The sequence below is a fragment of the Aquila chrysaetos genome, chromosome 2, assembly GCF_900496995.4.
Source record: "Aquila chrysaetos chrysaetos chromosome 2, bAquChr1.4, whole genome shotgun sequence".
Classification (NCBI taxonomy): Eukaryota; Metazoa; Chordata; class Aves; order Accipitriformes; family Accipitridae; genus Aquila; species Aquila chrysaetos.
The window spans coordinates 36,014,162-36,034,340 of record NC_044005.1 but is presented as its reverse complement, the minus strand read 5'-3'; the positions used below and the strand labels follow the sequence as shown (position 1 = coordinate 36,034,340).

At 36.8% G+C, this 20,179-nt stretch overlaps 1 protein-coding gene across 6 annotated transcripts in view; it reads left to right on the top strand.

Annotated features, from left to right (window-relative positions):
• The window catches only part of RASGRP1 (RAS guanyl releasing protein 1), a 45,962-nt gene that overhangs the window by 1,671 nt on the left and 24,112 nt on the right, over positions 1-20,179 (top strand). For 5 of the 6 annotated variants that reach the window (XR_005930792.1, XR_003926956.2, XR_005930797.1 and 2 more), the window contains exons 2-3: positions 1,516-1,685; positions 18,086-18,191. Coding sequence is in view for 3 of the 6 variants with exons in the window: in XM_041118286.1 (XP_040974220.1) it covers positions 1,516-1,685; positions 18,086-18,191 (276 nt within the window). In the remaining 3 variants the exon portion in view is untranslated. Of the gene's footprint in view, positions 1-1,515; positions 1,686-18,085; positions 18,192-18,430; positions 18,484-20,179 lie in introns of those variants that run through there. The other variant, XM_030039441.2, reaches the window with a different exon arrangement.

Sequence of the window (20,179 nt, the reverse complement as noted above, 5' to 3'; positions counted from 1 at the left end):
GCCTTTGCTCTTTTCATATGAGAACAGGAAGTCAGATCACAAAGCTAAGAGGGAAATTTAGAGAAAGGGGAAGGGAAGAGAACATTCTTCGCATAGCCGCTGTCAGCTTAACTACGGGGGAGCTGGGTGATGGTCACTACCTCTGCGGGGTCAGGCCTGTATTTTCCTGACTTTGAAACGATGGAGGTCTGGGGTCAGTGTTGGGTTATAAGTGACATCATGTACAGTTTTGTGGCTTTCCCAGCATTCAAATGAGACAGAAATTTAAGATGAGGCTTGAAATTCACTGGGATGAGGTAGGGTCCAGTCTGTCTTCATAAGGCATGCATATTTCCAACTTCATCCAGGAGTGCCTATACGGAGCTGTTTATGTCTTTTACCTTGCCTGTCTGTATGTAATATGCACACTGGATAAATTTCTATGCCTTTTCTTCCCAGGACTGTCAGTTTATTAATAAAGTCTTGCATAGCGTTCCAAGAAAAGTTGTAAGAAAACTTAAGATAGCATCTTAAAGATGCTGGAATCACTTGTTTAGAAAGACTGTGGAGTGTAAATTGTCCCTGAAATAAACCCAAGTTTTATTGAAACAACAGTGGTTGTTGCCCTTTTGTGAACAGTATGGTTATGCTCTCAAGTCAAATTTTGAAGTGGTTCCTGTTATTTGCAGGCAAAAATGTTTCAGCACTTTGCATCGATATAATAATGTGCCTATTTACTATTTCATATAGAATTATGACCTTGTATGCAAACAATGAACAGCCTTTAATATTATCTGTAGACATACACATTCTTGAAATCTAAGATATTATATCATCAAAATACAAGCCTAAAACCAGATATGTGCTTTATTTTGGTGTCTTTTACCTTTAATAATAAAGACATTAATTTAGTCACGTATGCGATTTTAAAACAACTTAGTAGGAAAAAGTAGTATAGAACAGATGCAAATTAATCTGTTTTTTGTTTTTTGTTTTTTTTTAAATTGTGAAATACTCCACTGTGAAGTTGCACTGATATTTTGTTTACTTAATAGTGATTTTCCAAATGAAATTAATAAAGCTAGTCTGGCATTTTTGAATGTTTGTAACATTTGATTATAGTTATTTTTTTCTCCTTTACTTTCAGTGGGCACAAAAATATGTGGTGGTAGATTACTGCATAACAGTGTTCCTGTTACATAGTTTGAGGGGGTTTATGCTTGTGCTGAAATCGTAATGTAAACATAACTCCCCAACAAAGAAACAAGACTTCTGGTAATCTTGACAGATCATTGAAGGAGCTCTATAACCTTAGGGTCTACAATCCACATTTAACAGGGGGGAAAAAAAGAATAAAAAAAAAAGTCATTTACTGAGCAGTCTCTTTGGTGTACGTATTAAGTGGGAGGGTTATGTCTTTCAGCACCATAGCTACAGGGACTTAATTGTCCTTTGAATTTCTCCTCCTTTCCCATGTAGTGTAAAATTTACCACTCGATCTTCTTGTATTTACTTCACTATTGTGCTTTCTTTTAGGCAACCTGCCCAAGCATGCAGCACTGCCCCTGAATCAGCACTTGAGCTGAAGCAGATCAGTCATTGTCCCAGCATCTCAAATCTTACCCAGGTCACAATGGTGCCGTTGGGGCACTTAGCCAAAGGGGCCACTTTGGAAGATCTTCTTGAAATCTGCATTCAGTCTTTTGGTGAGTGTCTGTACATTTTTAGAATCGTATTAATTCATTTGTGTCCTGGCTATGTTTAGGTCACTTACTAGTGAATTACATTGATTTATTAGTGGAGTAGAAAGATGTAACTGAGAATTTTCTATACCTAGGTGACTGCATATTTTTATAGGTTTCTGGATCTGTTTATGCATGTGTGTGTAATATATGCTAAGAGGTTAGTGTGACTACTGCTTTTTCTTGAGAGAATAAGACAAACGCCAGTCATCTATACTTCTATGTGTGTTTTTTGTTGTTCCTTCAAGTACCAATTTGGTAAACTTCAGCAAGTAATCACTATATTTTGCATATTGCAGTAATATTCTCATCATGTCTGTAAACAACATGTTTATATTAAACATTTTGAAATGACCAGGGCTATTTTTACACTAGGTGAAATAACATTGGGCTGCTTTTTGCATTATTAGTACAGATTTAAACTTGATTCTTTACAAAATAGAAAGAATCCAAACAAAAATCACAACTGTATACCTTTTTGAAGCTATCAGTTATCCATTTATCTTTTTACAGTAAGAATTGTAATATATGGACAAGCCTGAATCTTGCCTGAGCCCTACGTCCCTAGTTTCCTTTCCCAATTTTTTCATTAGTACATATGTTTTTTTTTTATATTATTAAAATATGTTAGTACTGAAGGCACTCAAAATGATTCTGAATAATTTGCTTGTTAAGTAGTGCATCTGTTCGTTAATGCTGTGTCTTTCAGTGCTGTGAGCTATTCCCAAAGCATATGTGGCAAAGTCTTAGTTGCAGAGTAGTCCTTAGAAAAATAAATGTACTTCAACACCCACTAAGCTCTAAAATAATTAATCTATATAGTTAAATAGTAACACGTAGTGCTGATCGAGTGATACAGCACATAAATACTGTATAAACAATCACTAATCTTTCATATTCATTGGATTTTTTTTTTTTTTTAAACTTTAAAGCCTTCTAATCAGCATGTGTAGAAAAATGCATGTCTGAGAAAAGTCGATGAAACATGTAATTGTCAATAATGTTTTTCTTTTTGGCTTCTTTTCCATTTAATTATTGTAAAGAACATATCCACTGAGCTGCTCTAAAGCCCTAATTCCTAAATGTTGATTCATATTTTTATGAGTTTTGGTTCACTTGGGGTGAGATAAGACATCTAAAGCATGTGTAAGACCTTCATACAGTTTTAATATTTTGACTACTTGATCAATAATACTGTGTCCACATTTCTATGAAAAAATGCTACTATAAATGTAACATTATAAAAATCTAGTAAAATGATTACGGTGATTGATTTCAAGTAGTGTAGGTGAAACCCTGAATGGGAGATTATTGTTGGCTTAATTATTTTAATACTTTATTTAATACTCTATGTATATCAGCTTAGACATGCTTATGTGTTCTTAGATTCCTGGGCATCTGTATATTATAAGGACTAATGTGACAAAAAAAATCAAGTGTACCTGTCCAGTTCAGCTATATATGCATGTGGATCTTTCTAAAGCATTTCATACTTCAGTTAGAAAATTTACCATAGCCCACTAAATTGGATTTTCTTGAACCTTGACAAATGGTATGTAGGTCTAGCAAAGCGAATTGTAGTGCATCTGCAAACATAATCTTAAACTCACTAAGGACTGCTAGAATTATAACGTGTGCTGCAGAAGTTTAGACTCTTCATTGGGCAATTCATAGTAGTAGTGTCTGTATTTGTACATCTTCTATGACATTATGCAGGTTCTTCAGCTATGTTGGAATTTCCCAGTAGGGTATTTAAATAAATTGTAAAGTGCAACTGTTACAACTATAAATAACCAACATAACTAAGTTCCTTAAAGAAGGGTCTTGTAGCTACCAACAAAAACACTATGCAAAATTCATTCACATCATTGTGCCGATAAAGGAAGAGATGGAAAAAACTTTAATCTGGGAGTTTGAGGAGGGGTGGTGGTAGCAAGAAAAATGGTGGGGAAAAAAGCATATTTGCTGAATGATTGTGAGTAAACTGAGTGATTGAGGAAGTCTCTTCCTGTGCATAGTATTAAAGTAAAGTTGTCACCCTGTACTCTAATAGTTCTATTTCAGACTGAGGTTATATCTTCAGTCTTGGATATGCTGACCTATAATATTTTGTATATTATTCTAGAAATTCATTATTGTGATCTCAGCAAATTTTATTTCAATATTAAAAATACAGAAACCCCCAAGATATAAGCACAGATTTGCTCTGTATATTTTAAGTTTACTTTCTGGAAAAAGCCCTTGATTCATTTGCTGTCTAGGGTTAAGGAGAACAATACGCAGTAGGTAGAGATGGTGATTTGTCACATTTCAGAATATATACTGCATCATGTTAATATTATGTGTACAATTACAAATACAATTCCTACACAAAGTATGCAGCTGAATTTATGTTCCTGGACTCAATTATACAAGTTTGGAAAAAGTAAATAATGTGTAAGAGAGGCTGCTGTCAACAATGGTGTGTAAGGGGAAGTTGGCAGCCTTTTCCTATATGCAGAGAATGTCACAAGAAGGTCTAACCAAGAAGGTATTAAGAATTAATACACACAGCTGTGAAGAACACAAGTGTAAGTATTTATCTTACAGTATGGATGAGGGGAAAAAGTGAGAAAGGGATATGCTAAGTTGAAGTTAAGAGTGAGAAAGCTAAGCTTGCCACGGTGTTGTAAATGAATTCCAGGATGTTTTGTAGAAAGACAAGTCTTGTCTAGAGAGCCAAGCTTAATCCAAAACCTGTGCAGAGGAGGCAAGGAACAAAGATTGGATCTTGGAGTTAGTGATACTGTCTGTGGGTCTACAACAGTGCTGGGTAGAAGATGACACTAGAATGTGGACAAAATAGCATAAATCACAGTGGTGGTGTTTTACCTGCTAATTCCAAAAGTAAAGAGTTAGGAGGCCTTTTGTTTTGTTTTCTTTTTTTTTTTTTTTTATTTTTTTAGAAAAGACCAAAAGTTTATTCAGTGTAATTACCTTAAACATCTACTTTGGGATGATTAGTGTGTGTTCTTTCACCTCTCAAATTTGGTTGTCTTTAGCTTGAACTGATGAATGATAGGCATGTGCTTTAGTGACAGAAATAGTGAGGGTCATATGAGGGAGTGTGAAGTCATGTAGATGTGGTTCATGATAACTACATCCGAGAGATCAGGTTTACACCAGTGTTTATTCAATTGCATGATGAGGAGATGCTGAAAGTAGAGGTTTCTTCAAATCCCGTGAAAGGTTGCATCAGGGTGTGTAAGATGAATTATTCTGCAAATCCATTGCCAAAAGAAAAGGCAACAGAAAAGCCAGGACGTAAGCTAGGGCAAGAGTTCAGGAAAAATAGCATGATGGGACGTTGAAGGCAGGAAGTGTCTTAGAAAGCAGTATTGGTCCTGAGATTAGGAGAAGATTTGTAGAGACTTGAAACCGCTCTTATCAGTTTAAGGAGAAGAGATTTGGTTATATAGGACAGTGATTCAAAACACGTTCTACATGACTTGGAAGATCTCTCAACATTGTAAGTAGCTACAGGATGCTGTTACTGCTATGATCTGGATTGACAAGAAGAGCTGTAGAGCTCAAGTAAATGCATCACATGTGATTGCCTTAGAAAAGAAGAGGAAGTGTAGCATGTAAGTGGAGCTGACAATAACTTTTAAAGATGAAAAAGTGATCATGTGGAAAGAAAGAGCAGTCATAATAGGGAAATGAAAGGAAAGAGAAATCAAAGAAGGGAAGAGAGTGCTTAGAGTGGAAGAGCAGGAGGTAGGGCAAAATCATTGAAAAGACTAGAAAATACAGAGGATTCAGTGAAACATCTCCATCAGAGAGGTTAATTCTGAACAGAAAGATCATAAAGAGAAAATTAAAGGTAGATGTTCAATTGGCAACAAGATGGCTGAAGTTGTGAGTTCAGGGAAGCAAAGAAGTAATAAATAGATCTTGGCTTGGAATATGACAGCTTCAGGAGGGAGATGATTTATTCTGGAGAAAATCTTCATTAGTGACTGTGATTCTGGAGTGGAATTGTAAGTAGAACAGTGACTTTAACCCCCTGCATCCATGTTTTTCCATTATGTAGTATATAAAATGCCTGGAAAAGAATGTAGTTTGACTGGCAGACAGTTCTCTGAAAGTCAATATGGCTTTGTCTCCTACTTTGCTGCTAGCTGTGAAGACACTTACCAGCTTTGTTGTTGAAACCAGCAGAGTAGGGTCTGCTTTGCTGGTCCACAGCCATATTAACTGTTTAATGCTGACAGTTCAGTAGAACACAGGAAGCATATGCCTAGTAGCACAGCCCTATGTTTTGCTAGTTCTTCTTACAGTATTCTTTGTGAGACTGCATAAATGCATGTTAACATATTTAGTCCAGCAAGTGTTACAGATCAGAGGCGAAAAATATATCGGCAGCATTCACTTCACTGGATATCTTGTTAACTGTATACCTGCTAACTACAGAAATGAAATAATAGTTGTTCCTAACACTTTTCACCCTAGACTGTCATGCTACTGTGAGCTTGATGTTCTGACTATGTGTTAGCAAGTCAGTTTCTATTCTAGCAGATACTTTTTTTGTATTTGTATCTTCACTACATGTTTGTGCATGGTAAGAGGTCCCTGTTTCATTCCTTTGACTGTAAGCGTTTCTCTTTATCTTATAAATGTACTTTTTTTTTTTTTTTAATCTTGAGTAAGGTTTAAGTGTGCTTATTTTTTTAAACAAATACAGCTTTCAAGTATTGGATGAACTATTTTAACATGCATTCAAGCTTATAGACCATGTAGGGTCAGAGGGCCTTTTCTGTGCCTACACAAAACATTTGTTTAAATTGTTTTTACAAGTGTTTAAAAACTCTGTTGCAATTGGGACAAAATGTATCTTCAGCATAGTGTCAATTTGCTATGTCCCTGAAGTGTTACTTAGAACTACCTAACAAACAATTCCAAGAGTGCACTTGAAAGTCATAACTCATACAAACACTTGTGTCCTCCTAAAAACATCTGAGGGTCATTTAAGAGCTGAGAAATCCCTAAGATCTCAAAATTTTAATATTATGAAGGTATTTCTGTCCTTAACCTTTGAGTGCGAGATCTTACTCATTCGCCTCTTACTTTTGAGTACTGGAAGCATGTATGTTGTAGCCCACAGAAGACCTATGCTTATTCTACAATTCAGGCACTTCAGTTACTGCTAGACAAGATGAATGTGCTCAATGGAAAAAAGAAATAATGAAACATCATCTTTAAATGCATGTTGCCATGTAGTGTCCCTGTGTCTGGTTTCTTAAGAGAGATGTAAGTAAAGTGCTTTAGGAGAGCAACCGAAATATTTCCCAGAGCGTGTAGCATAATTCTGTGTGGAAGATGAGCCACAATAAACTGTTTGCAGTGGATTTAGTTGTTTATACCGCTACGTCAATCTTCAATATGAAAAAAAAAAAGATTAAAATAAGATTTAAGCCCATGGCTAGTACTTTTCAAAGCAGTTAAAAATCATAACCTCAAAGATTAGCAATGTTATTAATAGAATTTAGGTGAACCTAGTGCAATTTGCAACTTCTAATGGTCATAATACTCTTGGACAGCTAGGTGTAAGAGGAGGTTGTGATGCAAATTGTTCTGCAGTGTCTGATCAGTGCTAAGCTAGCCTGTTGCCTCAATGTATGATAGAGATGTTTGTAAACAAACCTTAGAAACTCTGGAAACCACTTCCAGACTGATCTGGATGAAAGATGCCACAGAATTGTTTTGACAGAAATCAGAAATCTGGCAAAGGTGCTGGTGCTGGTTGCCTCCTAGGTGCTAGCTGCCTAAAACTGTACAAGTTAATCATAGTTAACATTTTCTAGAATAAAAAAATAACTACATTAGCAGAGCTGTCTAGTTCTATGAACTGATATTTTTATAGCTCAACTTTGTATCAATATCATGCAAAAATATATCGAGTCTTAGGAATTCTTTGAAAGCCAGGTAAGTATTGCATCCATTTTACAAACAATGAAACAGGCAAGTTAACTCATTAGGAGAACTGTAGCCATCTTCTCTAAAATACAGAAAATTTGAAAGTTCTATCCAGTTTTTCTGCTTTCAGTTATCTAGAAAAACCTATTCTACTCTTAACATAAGTACTTTCTTCCAGTCTAGTTAAAATATACAATAACTAGTAAAACAATCACAGTTCAAGTACCAAGTTTATCCTTTTACCAAATTTACCATATACCAAATTCTAACATAGAATTCTGACTCAAAAGCAGTTACATCTTTCGAGGCATATGCACACCCACAGAAGGCAAGTTTGGTCATTTACTTTTTTCTGTTAGGTTTGCCTGAATAGGCATTTGTTTTTATCTTATGCTCCACAAACTTGCAGGGTTCCACCCCTTGCCCCTGAAGCCTAGGCTGAATGTTGAGGTCTCCAGACCCCCCAAAAGTACTTAAAGTTTGTTCATGGTATTGTTCCGTATTAAAATGTTGTTGATCATTGTGTGTTAAGTAATCTGGGTGCGATTTGGTCATATACGGTGCAGAAACTTTAGTGTTGCTTGGCAAGAGAAACTATGTTAATGATCAATTAATGACATTGTGGGAACAGAAGAGTCATTACGGCTCTGTAGAATGCATGACATTGTGGGAACAGAAGAGTAGTTACTGCTCTGGAGAACACTAAGTGCTGTTTAGCTAACTATTAAAGTTAATTGTGATTGTACCAAAATGAAAATAGATTTCATTTTTAACCTGATGTCTGTGGAAAAAGTTTTCCCAAAGACAAGCAACTTAGATATCTTTATATTTTAAAGTTCCATTTAGCTAATTTGACTTCAGTCTTTTCAATATAATTTTCCAAAGTCAAGAAATAAGTAATAAAAGAAAATGAAGAAAACTTAGACTTCTTGCTTTATGAAGCAGTCTCCCATTTACTTATATTTACCACAGCGATGTGATAGAAAATTCTATCTTCATACCTCTAAATATAACTTCAGAAAAAAAATATAACTTTTATTTAGCAATGCAAAAAAGCTTAGATAGCAATAGAAAATAATTCATTCTCCTGAGGATGTTGTATGAATTTAATTCTTTCTCCTCCTCAATCTATGTATGAAGTTGAAGCAAGAAATAAGTCACTTGTTCTTTAGGCTTCCCCATGCATTTTACTTCCTATGTTATTTGGTTTGGTTTGTGTGTGCTTTAGTGTGAAGACTTTTAGTGTTTTGCTGTGTATCGCCAAGTGTGAAGACATGTTTTTACATTGCTTTTTTAAGTCTGAAAAATAAGGGGCTTCCCTTAGACTGTTACATAGTTCAGTAGATCTTTCTGTTATGCAGGACGGGCTGGAGGTTAAAAGCTAAGGTAACTTTCTAAACATGATATCACTTTTTTTCCCCCCATTACTGAGGTAAGACAGTCCAAGTGCAACCACTGGCAAAAGGCAAAGATAAGAGAGTACCTGTTGGGAGCTATTAAGATTACACTTGCATTGGTGATGACTTTAGGAATCCCTAAACACTGCAGTTTTAATAATCAAATGTATATGGAGGTCACGTTCAGAAAAATTCAGTGCCTTGTGCCGCCTGTATAGTGTCGAAAGATCATTTAGAGATATGCAGTAATATCTTTCTTTGGAAATACGGAACTCCTCCGGCAGAGAACAGCGTGAGATGTCAAGAGTTTCTTTTCTATTTTAACCTTTACATTTTTTGGGGGAAAAAGATTCACCCTCAAAATACTCACTTTGGGTATGGGTGAGATTGTCTTCTCTCTTCCTTCAGGAGAACCAGTTATGTTTAATGTTGGTCTCCAGTGTGTAGTGTTACTCTTTTAAAAGTGTGCATTTAAGAAAAAAGAAAAAAAAGTACTTAGGTTGAATAACATAGAAAACAATCAGATACCTTTATTAGTAATATTAACAAATGCCCTGCAACAGTACTTGGGAGGCATAAGACTCTTGCTCTGAACTAGACCAGCTGATGCAATGGGGCCAATAAAGCTTACACTTGAACACATGTGGGAATGTTTCTCTGAAAATTTGGCATACTGCAGCTAGCTTGAATTGGCAATTGGGAAGCTGCTTCTGTATGCAGATAATTTGATAGCAGTACCTGGTGATTAGGTATGTTTTTTAAGTTTGGAATGAAGCTGCGGGGGGGGTTTGGGGGTTTTTGTTTGTTTGTTCATTTCTTAAACTTTGGTTCTTTTCGTCCATGGTGAACAAGAGATGTTTCAGTCTAAGGGTGAACTGTTGTGGTTTAACCCCAGCCATCAGCCAAGCACAACACAGCTGCTTGCTTACCCCCCCTCCCCGCCAGCCCCTGCAGTGGGATGGGGGGGAGAATTGGAAGGGTAAAAGTGAGAAAACTCATGGGTTGAGATAAAGAGAGTTTAATAAGTTTAAAACAAACAAACAAACAAAACCAACAACCAAAAAACCCAAACAAAACCAAGAAAAACATGTGATGTGAAAAAAACCTAATTGCTCATCCCCAGCCAACTGATGCCCAGCCAGTCCCCGAGCAATGGCAGCCCTGGCAAACTTCAACTCAGTTTTTGTTGCTGAGCATGACATGATATGGTGTGCAGTATCTGTTTTGTCAGTTGGAGTCAGCTGTCCTAGCTGTGTCCCCTCCCAGCTTCTTGCCCACCGCCAGCCTACTTGCTGGTGGGGCAGTTGTGAAAAGGCATGCCCCATCTGCTGGGTTAGAAGCTACTTTGCCAGAGTCTGTAAACACTAATACTAGAAATATATCTGGAAGTTAGAGAAAAGACTAGAAAGCTGAGGTGTGTAAGGGAGGGAAACATGAAACAGTAAGTCAGAAATACTCGAGCAGGAGTAGAGTTGGAGCATGCATCAGTAATGAAAATCATGGCCAGGAACTGGGATCTAAGTGATCTGCAACATCTTCGAGTCCCTGAGAGGAAAGCAACTTGATGTCTGCTAGTCTGTTACAATTTGAATCTTTGGATGGGGCTGACTTCATACTTCCTTGGATCTGATAACTGGCTGCCCCAGGATCAATCATGCAGTTAGAGAGAAGCTTGTTATAAAACCCTGCAGCTGTGGGATGAATAAGTGTGAAGCATGCAGCTGGGTTCAGTGGTCAAATAGTGATACCGGCCTCAGAAGTTTCTGATTCTGTTCCAGGAGTCTCATTTGTCTTATCTATCCGTGCTTATGCCACCCCAGCTGTGTGGCCAGGCATTACAGTTGAATTATTTAAGAGTTGCCTGCAGCTCAAAAGCTGCACGTGGCTCCAGTATCGTGATTTAAAGCTTTGAAAAAATCTTGAACACTCAAATGATGTTTTGTAGGCTTTGGAGGAAAAGACTATTTGATTAAAAAGTTCTCATCTAAATTTGCTAAAATCAATATTTTAAACATGCTGTAGGACAATGTATGGGGGGGGTGTGTGTGTGTGAACTTTCTATCTTGTTCTGTGTACTTGATCTGAATTTCCAAGGCTAATGGAATGCTTTCCACCCACATTTCATTTGGTTTCTCTCGAAGTACATTTTAATTTTTCAAAATCATCCCATTTCGCCTTGACAAGAGCTTTTATCTTCTTGTTTTCATTTCAAAGAATTACCCACCCAGAGTTCTTTCTGCAAGATGTAGCTTCCCAAAAGCTATTTCTGAGAGAGGGTAATGGCTTTCCCTTGAGGTTTTTCTCCCCTAATGTTCCCTACCCTCACATAGTACAGTCTTATTATCCTTTTTGGATGCATATTAGACTCACTTGTGTCTTGAATATATCTGCATTGTTAATGAGTATTTGGAGGAACAGCAGTGGGTTCTCCCCCCCCACATTCTGTAGGGAATTTGAAGGGGGAAGTAGACTTGGAGAAGTGTCAAGTTTATAGGGTTTCTTCCAACATCTGTGTTTACTTGGCTTGTTTAGGGTTCTGTTGGTGCAGGATTGATCACAAAGTAGTATGATTCTTTCCTCTCTGGAAAATACTGATTTGTTCTCATTTTAATTTTGGAGTTTTCCTCCTAAGACCAATTACTTGTGTAAATAAATTTATGTATTACTCACTTAATAGTTACAAGCATGTATGGACAATAAGCCAATTTAAAAAAAAAAAAAAGCTTTAGCGCAATTCCCTGAGTATTTTGGTACTGTCTGCTAAACATTATAGCATTCTAGTTGCATGAGAGGGAACACCACCATCCTGTATAGAATTAAATGTAAGTTGGAGAGCTTAAGACTCCACCTGCTTTCTGCTTCAGCTAAAATTAAAACAATAATTCTTTTACCTAATTAGTGTGTCATCTTTGTAAGGACATTGTAATTAAGTTATTTCTGAAAGATATTACGCACTTAAAATACTGATCTGAAATAAAGAAAAATTCATTAAGGAGAAGTACAAAGTTCTACACTTAGGGTAATCAGTTGTGAAAACAGTAAGGTAAAATCCTTGATATATAGCATTTCTTCAGAAAAGGATCTGAATGGGAAGATGGATTTTAAAACTGAAGATAGTTTAATGATATTGTACCACTGCAGAAACTCTAAGGATAGAAGTGCATGCGTAGAGGGATATGTGTGCTTATTTTTATTTTTTTATATAAATACACACATTATATATGTACATTTACATATATAAAAATGTATATATATATATAAAGGTATTATGTACCTATATAAAATTGACAAATTTGGTGTTTCCTAGCTCAGAAAAGAGACAAGGGGAGCAATCCTTAAATAGAGAAAATATATTGATAATGGACAGAGAGTGTTTTTTCTGTCTGCTGGGGGCCAGGCATAATGTGCTTAAGCTTGCCCAAGTTGCCTGAAGTCTTTGATTAGATGGTAAGGAGGAGTCTAATGACGGATGTGCTCAAGTGCTGGAATAAGTCACCTACAGAGGCTGTGAAATCCTCATCACTGTAGAATTTTAACAACAGATTAAACTGGTTCTGAAGCATACTGGCTTTGAGAAAGCTGATTCTGCACTGGAGCAGGGGAATAGAGTACATTAGCTCCTAGCCCTGATTTCTGCCATCATCTGAGCTTTCAGCTGTCATTAAAAAATAAAGACTATTTCCAATTCAAAAAGTAAACACCCTAGTTTAAGTTGAAAGTGCTTGCTGACCCTCAATGGTGTCATAACTGATGAGCAGGGTGATGGCTTCTTATGAATCTGATTCTGACCAAATGTGATCAATTTAATGAAGAGAGTTAAATGACAGGGTACCAAATTCCAACACAGCAATAATAAATCTGTAGTAAGAAGACTACTATGTGTTGTGTAAGTTTTAAGCTGAAGGGGAACAGTGTTTCCTGTTTGTGAAGGGAAGTTCCAGGAAGTATCCATGAAATACTCATGAAATATTTAATTCAAATTTGGTTGCTTCTAGCCATTCTAAGATTGTCTCGTAGTACTGCACCTCTCATGTGGGGCAGAGACATTGACTTATGGCTGTTTCAGTTCAGTCACTAAACCCTAGCGTGTACTCCCACATGTACCTCCAGATTTCAGACATGTCTGTGTGCTTCATCGAAGTCTTTGAGACCTTAAGAACATCAGTTCCCTCAGTTTTCAAATCACATGCTGCTTTAGTAATCTTTGCAGAAATTTATAACATCATCTCCACGCCATCATCTTTAAGCCACCAGAAAAAAAAACACTTTGCAGAAATCTTGAAGAATTCGATGTAGCACATCAGTATAGCAACCCATGACTTTCAGCTTTGCACTTAATAAGACTGCCTGGCAATTGCTTGATGCTTTCTTGCATTGCATTGCTTCTGGTGCTACTTTTTGATAACCACTGGAAGACTTAAGGGAGTTTACAAGAAGTTATTCATGTTCTAAAGAAATTATTCATGTTCTTAGTAGCTTAGTCACTGATCACGTGATGTCAGTGCTCTGTGACTAATTTCTGATTCATTTCAAATTGTACACTAAGTGATAGAGTTGGAGCCTGCTTATGAAACAAAGACAATGCTTATGAAATAAAGGCCTCTTAGACCTAGAAAAGCTAACTTTTCTTTCTTGCAAAATTCAGTTCAGTTAAGACATCCTTGGCATTCTTCCTGTTGCCTTTATCATTGCACTCATGAGTGGGAAGGTCTCAGTACAATGATCTTCTCTATTGAACATACTCTTTCTGTTAAGTGTGTTTACCACAGGCTTCATGGCCATCAGGACCTGGTGAAAAGCGGGCAGTGTGCTCTTAAAGCCTTGCTTATTGGCCTTTGAGTACTTCGATTCTTTCAACTATTCTAGGAACAAGTGATACTTCAGTTATTTCTAAGTCATAGATTACAGGGAGCCACCAATTGGATTGTGCAATAGAGTGGCTGATGGGCCTACATTATGATGTTCTTACCCTTGTGCGTTCTGAGTCTCGCATATGCAATGGAACTTTTGTAATTGTAGTTTTTAGCAGCTTTGTGTTACTATGTAGATAATAAAATATTTAGCCCTAAATGTCTTTGTGCTTTGACTCATGTAGTGAAGTACTGGAAAATTATATTCAACTCCTGCTTCCTTGTTTGTTTCAAAGAATATTTATTAAAACATCTTAGTACAATAAAGGCATTTAGAGGAGGAAAAACGTGTAACCATTGGGTTATTTGTATTTTGGTGCAGTGAAACAAAACTAAGGCTTACGCAGTATTTTGCAGCTTGCTTTAAGGTAAATCAACTAACTGAAACACACCCATTCCACTTTATTTAGTATTCACTTAGTGGTTTTTGCTCAGCAGGGTGTGTGGTTAGAAACAGGTATACAAACGGAAGTGAAAATGAGTCTCAAAGTTTTAAAACAAACTGCTGGAGGTTCAGGACAATGCTGCAGAGGCATTCAGAGACACTTGCAACGCAGTCAGGAAAGCCCTCTTATTGGCTCCGCCGTTTGCACAGAGATAGTTTACCACTGCTTTTGTTACTTCCTTACACGCAGCTACGTTTAGCAGGTTAGCTCTCTGAAAAGAAGTGACCTAGTGGTCAGAGATGTGAAAGACCTAGTGACAGTTCTGAAACTGAAACTGAGCTGGAGTCTCTGCTCACCTAAGGCCCATTTTTAGCCGTTTAACTCCATGGATTTTTTTGAATTATGAATTTGGGAAATACAGATGGAAGAGGAATCAGATTCAATATTTTTCTGTTTAGTAACACCTGCTGGATCATGGTGTATGCACTTGAAAAGTCCTTCCTTTTAAAACTGGGCAGGAAGATGACATTACATATTTGATACTGCTCGTGTTTGTAAAATTGTGTGCTGCTACAGTTCCATGCAGGCTTGCTGTTAAGTGCTGAACTGTACTGGGAACCTTAAGGGGTTTTTTTTCTGCAGGGTGTTTATTTTGGTTTTTAAACCATCACTAATACAATGGTTTTCTTTGTGGAGATAAGCCTTTTAGTTGGGTGAGAGAATGGACAGCACAAAACTTAGTACTGCTTTAATGCGTGCAGAATAATTGCATGCGTGCAGAATAATTGCATGTCGTCATAATGAAGTCTATCTCTGTTGTGAGATAATTAGGTCTGAATGTTGTGAAGCACAAATGCACTTTCATTATGCAAGAAAATACCGTAAATGTGTTGACCTAATCACTAGTAGTAGTCAGAACATACTGTTTTTCTCTGAATTGTAAAATGGAAAAGAGTCCTTCTAGAGGACAGAAATTCAATCTGGAACCTGGTACCAAGTGGTACCTGTGTTATGTCATGGCAGAGGATTTTGGAATATGCACAAAGGAGAAACTGCTAGGAGAGAGAGTTATATGCTGTCTTTGTTAGCTGGAGATGATCTATATTGAGCACTTCTGAAAGCCTGGTGATTTAATTACAGCTGTGTATACTTAATAGTATGTGTGCACATGACGATTTGGCTTCAAAGTTAAGGATATATTGAACTGCTTTTCTGATTAAACAAGAGCTGTTGGATGGAGGCTCTGACAGAACACCAAGTTTTTTTAAAATGGGTGAAAATTGTTACAGACCTCTGTGTCCAAGGCCTAAAATAATTTTAGTCTTCCTGAAGACACTGGAAGAGTACAAAATGCCAAATATTAAAGGCCTGAATAAGTACTGATTTCTGATGTCCCAGCCTTCCTCTGCAAATTTCCTACTTCTCTGGATGAATACTTTGCTGTTTTGCCCTCAGTGCACCTGGTGTAATACCTAGGCAGTTTATATCCCGGAAAGATTCTCTAGGTAATGAATGAAATTATGTGAGAACACGAACAAGGAACGCATAAACTTCGGTTCATGCTATAAAACTGAGAACTTGTAGTATAAGTCAAAAGGCAGCTCAAGAACTTTTAGTTACTTGGGGTCTCATTTATGGGGCTATAGGACAAGCAGACTTTCCCCTCGCCCATATCGCTGTAAGTAGAATTGCTCCTTACAATTTAAGTATAACTACAGAAGATAGATTCAGAAAGTGGTGTCTCGTGTTCAATGTTGAAGATCACCTGATGCATAAAGTTCTCATTCTGGGCTTGATAGTGCTGAGTGGGTTGATGCATGTTCACATAGGCTCTGCCAGAATTTACTGATCAGGATTTTTCTGCCTGTCTTGCCTGAGAGGCTGGCTGTAGGTATTTCAAGACTCTTTATTGTATGAAGTTTCCTCCAAACTGACTAAGCTTTTGCTAGAAGAATGAAATTACCCACACCAGGTATATGATACCCAGCATATCCTCTGCTTTCAGGGCTTCAAACAGTCAGCTAAAACAATAACTTCACTTGTAAACTACAGATCTAGGCCATTCTGAGTCACCTTCCTACTAAACTGTATCTACTCTGCATGAAATAGTCAGCCTGTCTGCCAGCTTAAACTAAATTTAATGGAAAGATAGGAATCTCAAAGAATTGCTTGTGTAGAAGAGAGACATCCAGATCAGAACCCACATTGGTGTAGGGGCAGCTGTGCGAGACCAGCACTGGTTTGATTTGATTTCCTGTCTGGCCAGTCAGCCTGGATTCAAGCTTTTGTGTAGCTGATAGCTTTAAGCATGAGTGAGGAGTTATGGCATTGTTGTGAGGAAGAGAAGGAAAAGACTTTCAGGGGAGAGTATAGTGATAAAGGGCATGAATAGGACTATTGTGGAGTGAAGAACAGAGGAGACAGATCTAGAGGAAATCAGGCTTTATTAGTTCTACCAAAGATCCAATGTATTGTTTGAAAGGAAAGACCTGGGCTTGGGGTTCTTTTTTCACATTTGATACCTTCCTGTAGAAAGGCATGGAAACTCTTGCTGAATGACTAACATGGATTATATTGTTTTGCAAGTGGGCTAAGTTTAATGTTCCCTTTTGGTGTTGTGCAATTTAAAATTTTTTTTTTCCCCTCTAGTAATAGATGCCATTTCATATGCTGCAAATCTGCTGTTTCACCTACCTCTTCCATTTTGCCTTATTGTGCGTTGTTTCTGTATATTGTTTCTGTTATTGCTATTTTAAGTGACAAGTACATTTGCCCTCATAGAGGACAGTGTATTTAAAATTATTCAAAAAGGTAAATTTTCTTTTGTGTTTGAAATGGCGTCTAATTGCAGTTCAAGCTACTTAGGTTCTCTCATGGCAGGCTGTAGGAAAACATCATCTGTTAATGTTTACAAACACTTTCACTACTGTGTTTGTTACAGAAATGGAAACTATTTTAAACATTGTTACATTCGATGTCCTTGATCTTTTCTGAATATGGAAAAAACCCCCACAAGACCCAGAAGATAGATGTAGTCTAAAAACCTTCTTCAAGTGAAATCCTTGTAGCGCATAGTTCAAGGAAATGTGTTGGGACATTTAGGTCCAGCAACAGGAGTATGCATAGGTTAACCTCTGGGCTTCTGCATACGTTATATCTTGTTCCATGTGCATCTAGGTATAGATCCTAACCTGTGCACGTACTTTAGTGTTATGTATGTCAGTTGTACAAAAAGCCTCACAAACACTTAAGAATATCACCGTTCTGTTTGATAAGTTCAGTCATGCCACTGACTGACTGGTGTAGATCAGTAACTGAATTCTTTTGCTCTGCAATTCATTAGTTTGTTTCAAAGGTTATACTCATCTGCCTAAAGCTAAGCATTTAAGTGCATTGCTGGGCTGAGATCATGATGTATAATTATCTGGATATTTTGAGTGCTTTTGAGACATAACTGCCTTTTTTTTTTTTTTTTTTTTTTTTTTGTAAGGATCTTCCAAATCCTGGTAGTGAAATAAAGTTGTTGATATATAGCTCTCATCAGAACAATGATGCACTTCCTAAGTTACTAAGTTACTGCTATCTTTCAAATAGTGTAGGTGAACAGGCCTGATTAGAATTAGTGTTCTGAAAAAGCCTTTTGCAAGTTGTTTACCAAGGTATACCAAGATTTCAATATGAATACTCCTTTTTTTTTTTTTTTTTTTTTTTTTCAGATTTAGAAGGAAATGCATATCAAAACAACCAGCTGCTAAAGATAATTCTGGCCATGCATCAGTTTATCATCTCCTCTGCAGACATGCTCCAGAAACTCATTGATCTATATCCTTTGTAATATTCACCTGCTGTTAAGGTAATATTAGATAACTTGACAACATTGAAATGGATAAGTAGAGGATATTTAATATATGGGTGTATTACTGTTCTACTCATTAAACAATATACTTGTTCTTTACAGGTTTTGGTTGTATAGTGTGTTTTTGTTTGGTTTAGGGTTGGGTTTTTTTGGTTGGTTGCTTTAGCTTATCATCCACAGAGAAAAAGATGAAACTCCAATTCAGATTTGAAGTAGCATAAATCACTGTCCATTGGCCATGGAGGGACTACCTAGCAGGTATTAGATTAACGTAGGCACCTCAGTTAGGTACTGTGAACCTGGGCCTAAGTTTCAGATCTCTTTCTGTCCTCCATACAAGTAGAAGAGCAAAGAACAGAAGTGTAATTTTTGAAAATACTCTGATTGTATCATCTGGAGATGAAAATTTTCAACAAATACTATTTCTCACTCACACACTCAAAATTACAATGCACTGAAATAAATCATAAGCTTTTCCTTCCCATTTGTTCCCATTTTGAGGTGACTGCCTGGACTTATACATGTGTGTTTCTGGCTCATTAGGTTTTTCACAACAAAGCTACTAGATCATATTGGCAATACTAGCTTTTCTTAGGAATTGTGGAATATATTACCTGACTTCTTAGCTTTACAAAATGTTTACTCCTAATTAGATGAGCACAGCACAGGAAGCAGACCTGACAGGCTAAGAATCTCTAGCCAATTTTGGTACAATTTAATTCAGATAATTCTTTCTTCCCCCAGATTCTGTATCTTTCTGGGTTTTAAAAGCAGCGTCATTTACCACAGAGTGTTACTGTAGTGTTGGATTCTGACTGTCCTGCTGCTTCTCTAACCACAAGTGTTAGATCAAGTGTGCTAAGCTACAACTGTGGTGTAGTGTTGCATTTAACTTAGGCTCATGCACTCTTTGAAAATGGAAGGAAGTAATTGCATGTTTCTGAGAAGTAACGTTTTCTACAGTCAGAGAAGTGATTCAAACTTTTATCAGACTTGCATATTTTGCAAGCTTGGTTTTTGGCTCTGTGTATAGCTCCCTGTAAAAATATTGAAAGGTAAAGACGGTTTTGAATTGATCAGATAGTCTGGGTTCTTGTATTTTGAAAAACCTTGCAAATGTCCTGGTTTCACCATTTTCCATCCCCTAAATTATGTGAGTGATTTTAGATAGTTATGGATGATTTGTAAGCAATCTAACTTCAGACATTCAGTTCAGGGCCCTTCAGAATATTTGGGAACTTATTCAGACCTCACTAGTTCTATAGTCAGCCTAATTTAAGCACTTAATATGGGTGCTTAAATTGTGGATGGTATGTTCCGTCAGTTGCAGTAGATTTAGCATGCAGTTAATTTCAATCAGGCTGTGGGAGGATCCACAAAGTATTTTCATTGAATTATGTTTTTTAGTACTGAAAATATGTGTGTAATCTACAGCAGAAGAATCAAGATATGCATAATACATTTTCCAAATGGATTTTCCATGTCTTCAAAATATATTGGCTACAATATCACAAATTGTTTTATAGAGCTAATAGACTAAAAATCCGGGTGTTTCTTTCCAGTTATTTATACAGCAAATCAAATGAAAACTGTTGCGCAGTTAGGAAGGTGAGGTTAGCAAGGAGAGGCATTTCACATTTTTCTCTCCCATTGTATACAACTGGTTATGTTTAAAGGAAAATAGCATCTTTTTGGGAAAAGCTCCAGTGAATCGTAATTAACTGAAAAGGATTTCTTCATAAAAGCAGTAATTGATAAATTTGGTATTACTGTTTCAAATTCTAGTGAGATGTGCAAGGGCATGAGTTTTATTAGAAATTGTGAGGCATGTTGCAAAGAAACACCTGTAGAAAGCTGAATCATTTTGTTACTTAACACTATTCAGTACTTGGGCAGTTACATCAGTATTACTCATAGTAGTCATATTTGCAATAAACTTTTGCTAACCCTAATC